The following is a 5,005-nucleotide window of genomic DNA, read 5'->3' as shown; positions in this document are numbered from 1 at the left end:
AAGGTTAAAGCGCTTAGGGCTCTTTAGCTTGGAGAAAAGACGACTGAGGGGTGACATGATCGAGGTTTATAAGATTATGCATGGGAAAGAGCAGGTAAAGAAAGAGGTACTTTTCTCCCTTTCTCACAATACAAGAACTCGTGGGCACTCCATGAAACTGCAGAGCGGTCGGGTTAGAACGGATAAAAGGAAGTACTTCTTCACCCAAAGAGTGATTAACTCATGGAATTCACTGCCACAGGAAGTGGTGGGTGCTACAAGCATGGACGGCTTCAAAAGGGAATTAGATAAGCATATGGAGCAGAGGTCCATCAGTGGCTATTAGCCACAAGGTATAGCTAGGGGTTCTGGGTAGGACGTCCTTCTTCACCCAAAGAGTGATTAACACTTGGAATTCACTGCCACAGGAAGTGGTGGGTGCTACAAGCATGGATGGCTTCAAAAGGGAATTAGATAAGCATATGGAGCAGAGGTCCATCAGTGGCTATTAGCCACAAGGTATAGCTAGGGGCTCTGGGGCAAGTGATGCTCTGTCTTCTTGGTGCTTGGGGGGGGGTCAACAGTGGGAGGGCTTCTAATGTCCTGGCCCCACTGCTGGACCTCCTGATGGCACTGGTATTTCTGGCCACTGTGTGACACAGAGTGTTGGACTGGATGGGCCTTTGGCCTGATCCAAAATTGGCGTCTCTTATGTTCTTATGTTCTTATCTCGAAAGCTAAGCAGGGTCAGTCCTGGTTAATGTTTGGATGGGAGACCACCAAGGAATACCAGGGTTGGTATGCAGAGGCAGGCAATGGGAAACCACCTCTGAACATCCCTTGCCTTGGAAACCCTGTGAGGTCACTACAAGTCGGCTGTGACTCAGTGGCACTTTCCGCATACAGACATTCTCTATCCCACGCAATGTTGTTTCACTATTAACTCTTAACATATAAGTGATCAAAAGTTTAGAGTTAAGGGCCCATCACTCTTATATAGGATTGTATAGAGAACTACCAGGATATGTCGCTGTTAAAGTTTCTTGCCATTAATATATTTGACTAGCATGCTTGCTTGTCCTTATTGATCTGTGACAGTATTTGTAACATTATTTACGATATGTCCCTTTTCAACTCGAAGTTCTCAGAGCACTTTACTTAGCCCGGGTACACCACTTCTGACCCACTAAACCCCTGCACATTTGACTGTCCACTTATTTATTCTTTATTTTATTTATGTCCGCCTTTGTCATTCAGACTCAAGGCGGGTTACACAGGGTAAGTCGATACAATCATCAGAATGGGGCAACGCAACAGGATTTGGATTGCAGGGATCTGAAACTGCGCTGAGACAAAGCAATAAGCATTAAGGTGACATGTTAAATGATGCAGAAACTATACAGTAGGATCACCATTCCAGCTACAGACAGTACAAATAGTGCACAGTAGTATAGTCCACATCCCCTGTCCCTTTGCCAAAGCATCTTTCTGAATAATTTCACTACAGAACAACCCTAAAAGCCCTCTTGAATAATTCAGTTTTGCATAGTTTGTGCAATGCCAGGAGGGTGGGATCCTGTCTAACCTTCTCAGGCAGGTAATTCTATACGATAGGGGTCCACAACAGGGAATGCATATATATGGGCAGTTATTCTTACTTTCTCCATTTGGTTGCCTGGAAAAAGTTCTAACTCGCCATAGACGACCAAATTCCTACTAGCAATTCTGCTGCCTGCCAACAGACCTCCCATTTAATTTCATCTCTTCTTCCTCTCCAGGTAGCCGTGGAGCGCCTGTTGAAGATGAAGGCGCAGTCTGTTTCGGCACCAATCCAGGCAGAGGGTGCAGGGGGGGAGGGGCGTGCAAGGGAGGGCTACCCCTGGCTCAGCCCCCTCCAGGACCCCCAAGTGGAGTTTGGCTTTGGCATCGCCAGCCACCTGCTACAGCTGGGCAGCGGAGGTCCCCAGGCGGGTGTGGGCATCTCCGCCAACCCACCCGCCGTCTCTCTGAACGAGATTTACCAGGAACTCTACTATTTCTTTGGGGATAGCTTGGCCACCCGCTTTGGCACAGGCTCTGGGCTGTGTCCCGTAGAACCGGTGCCTGCCAGCACTCCCAAGGTGGTGGACGCCAAGAAAGAACAGCCGGCCTTTGGGACAGGGGATGCAGTGCGAAAGATGCCCCAGCTGACTGCAAACGCCACGGTTAGCCCGCGGGAGGAGGAGAGCCCTCGGGGAGACTTCTCAACCAGCCGGCCACCCTTGCACCGTTCGGCCAGCCTGGCCCGGTCCCGCAGCACCTCCCGCCAGCAGGGGCACCGGCCCGGCATCCGGGACGTCTTCCAGAAGTGCCGCTTCTCCCCCCAAGGGGCTCCCCGTTTCAGCTTTGTGATCGCCGGGCGCCAGGTGGAGCGGCGCTGCCAGGGCCGCCTCTTCCAGACCTGCTTCCTCCAGCACCACGGCCCCAGCCCCGTCTCCCGCTACGCCCAGAAGCTGCCCATGATCGGGAGAACCACCAAGCCCGCGAAGAAGTGGGCCCATTCGGAGTACTCACTCTACCTGCCTCTCTGAGGGGCAGCCCACGTGTGTGCCCCACATCTGAACTAAGAGACTGCCGTGGGCACTGAATTCATCCCAGCTATAAACTGCCAGGCCGTGATGGCACCATGAGGAAAAAACAGGGCAGTGTTGTGGCATCTGTTCTTGAGGATTTGGGGGATTCTGCGTTGTTAGCGTTGCTCCTCCCGTTCCAGGATTCTGGAGTGACACTGGCATCTTCCTCCAAGGAAGTTGGGCATCCAAGCTCCTTCAAACCTGCCAGGTGGGATTCTGCAGTGGCCACCTCCTGCCAAACTCTAAAAAACAAACAAAAAAACCTTGACTTTTTGGGGAAGGACAGATTCAGACAGGTGGCTTTGCCCACTGCCAGTCTTCTGCCTTCTTTATTATTTAGTGGTTTACTGAACACACGTACGCCCTGGAGCCAGTTTGATGCAGTGGTTAGGAATGCGGACTCTAATCTGGGAGAACCGGGTTTGATTCCCCACGCCTCCACATGCAGCTGCTGGTGTGACCTTGGGTCAGTCACAGGTTCTCTCCGAGCTGTTCTCTCAGGAGCAGTTCTTGAAAGAGCGCTCTCAGCCCCACCCACCTCACAGGGTGTCTGGGGAGGAGAAGGGAAAGGACTTTGTAAGCCGCTATGAGACCCCATCAGGTAGTGACGAGCAGGGTATAAATCCAATATCTTCTCTTCTTCTTTTGATTCTAATGTTCCAAGTGTCAGTTACCTGTGATTCCCAGACTCAGATCTTCTCCTTTCAGCATCAAGAAACCTGCCCTGTCTCTGACCTCCTTTGGACAGAATGAATTCTGTTCCGATTCCTGCCAGCAATTGGTCCCTTCATGCACTTGTTTGTCTGAACCTACCGTTTTGGAGTTGAAGGCACTCTCATGAAAACTGGGGAGGATTGCTTCATTGTTTTTCTGTTTGCCCCCCCCCCCCTTTCTGGTGTTGATCTTTGGGCCCTGTCTGCTTTCAGAGCACAGGGAGTATTTTTCTGCTGCTGTTTATCCAACTTGCAGTGCGTTCTGAACAGTTTGAGACCTTATTTACAGGTCGTGCTGCATGTATTCCCACCCCACCCATCAAAAATCCTGTCTTTACATGCCCTGGGTAGAGCCTGATTTCCAGTTCCCACAAAAGCCAGGTTTAAGCCTGTGATGTCTGTTTATTTTGGTAAGCAGTTGTGTGCGTGTGCGTGTGGGGGGAACAGGGTATGCGTAGCCGTGGATTGGTGCAAGAGGAGGCTAGTGAGCTGCACATCCCAACAGAGGGGAGGAGTAAATTTTTTTAAAAAATCGTAGCTACCCTGGAGCAATTTAATTTTCTAAAAATTATTCCTTGCCCGCCTTCTGTTGCTTTCCACTACCAACTCTGAAGCTGTTAACCTTTCTTTCCCAGCCTGACCTCCTTCGTTCCCAGTAGCTTCCAGTAAAACTCTTGACCCTCCCTTCCCCCTGCATGCTGTGGGGGGTGGAGAACTGAAATCAGCCTCACCTGCTTCACGAGCAGGGCTGTGATCCCTCCAGGAGGCAGGTGTTTAGAGGTGATACAGGGCAGAAGAGGCAGGCAAAACCGTCAGGATGTGCCACTGAAATGGCGAAACGCTTTGCTTCTACTTTACAGAGATGGTTACTATGAAGGAGACCACTGTATTATCCCCCTATTGGAATGTGCGGAGGGGACACTACTAAAATAGAAGCGCCCGAGTGGTTTGTTCAAGGCGCTCAGGGAGTTGGCGGTAGCAGCGGCATTTGAACCAACCTCCCTCCCGCCCCCAATACCACAGCTTATTTGCTTAGCCATTGTGCTATATACCGCATCCGTCCTTCTTTTCTGTTCTCCTAAGCATGGCTGACAGTGAACAGAAGGAGCTAGTATTGCCAGTAAGGCATCAGTGGGTTTTTTCATTCTCAAGTATATGGCGACTTTATATGGAAGGCCTTGTTGAGCTATCGTAATAGTTCTGTTGGTCCAGCATGAATTTACCGAAAGGGTTTAGTTTTGTTTAGCATTCCCTCTGTGATCTCTCCTTCCTGCCCGTTGTTTTTTAAATTTTTTTTTAATAAATTTTTATTACATTTCCGACATATACATCTTAAACAGAAAAAAAAACACAAAACAAAAATGCAAACAAACAGGGAGGTGGTGAGCTCCCCTTCACTGACAGCTTTCAAGAAGAGGCTGGGCGAATATAGTTGCATGTACTAGCAAACGCTTTGCCATGGGCTGCCTCCCAGTGTGATCACGCCGGCGTGTGGCTTCCTCCCCCGTTGTCGTCTTTGCTGCAGGGAAGCCGCCGGCGCATCTGATCGCATAATAGCGCATCAGAATGCGACGGCGCAAATAGCCACGCCTCCCCCCCTTGGCCGCGTTTTCCGGCACGTCTGGCCAGGGCCTTAATAGACTATCTTGATTCTAGTGTGAAAACCAAAATTAATTTGAAATGGAGGTGCCTGGCCCCTCC

The 5,005-nt window shown here is 50.2% G+C and overlaps 1 protein-coding gene across 1 annotated transcript in view; it reads left to right on the top strand.

Annotated features, from left to right (window-relative positions):
• The window catches only part of TAF6L (TATA-box binding protein associated factor 6 like), a 21,875-nt gene extending 19,309 nt beyond the window's left edge, over positions 1 to 2,566 (top strand). Inside the window, exon 7 of the mRNA XM_015422841.1 lies at positions 1,758 to 2,566. Coding sequence (XP_015278327.1) covers positions 1,758 to 2,549 — 792 coding nt within the window. The 3' untranslated portion in view covers positions 2,550 to 2,566. The remainder of the gene's footprint in view (positions 1 to 1,757) is intronic.
• The last annotated feature ends 2,439 nt before the right edge of the window (positions 2,567 to 5,005 follow it).

The sequence above is a fragment of the Gekko japonicus genome, unplaced genomic scaffold, assembly GCF_001447785.1.
Source record: "Gekko japonicus isolate JY-2015 unplaced genomic scaffold, Gekko_japonicus_V1.1 scaffold4928, whole genome shotgun sequence".
Lineage (NCBI taxonomy): Eukaryota > Metazoa > Chordata > Lepidosauria > Squamata > Gekkonidae > Gekko > Gekko japonicus.
This window is presented reverse-complemented; position numbering and strand designations above follow the sequence as displayed.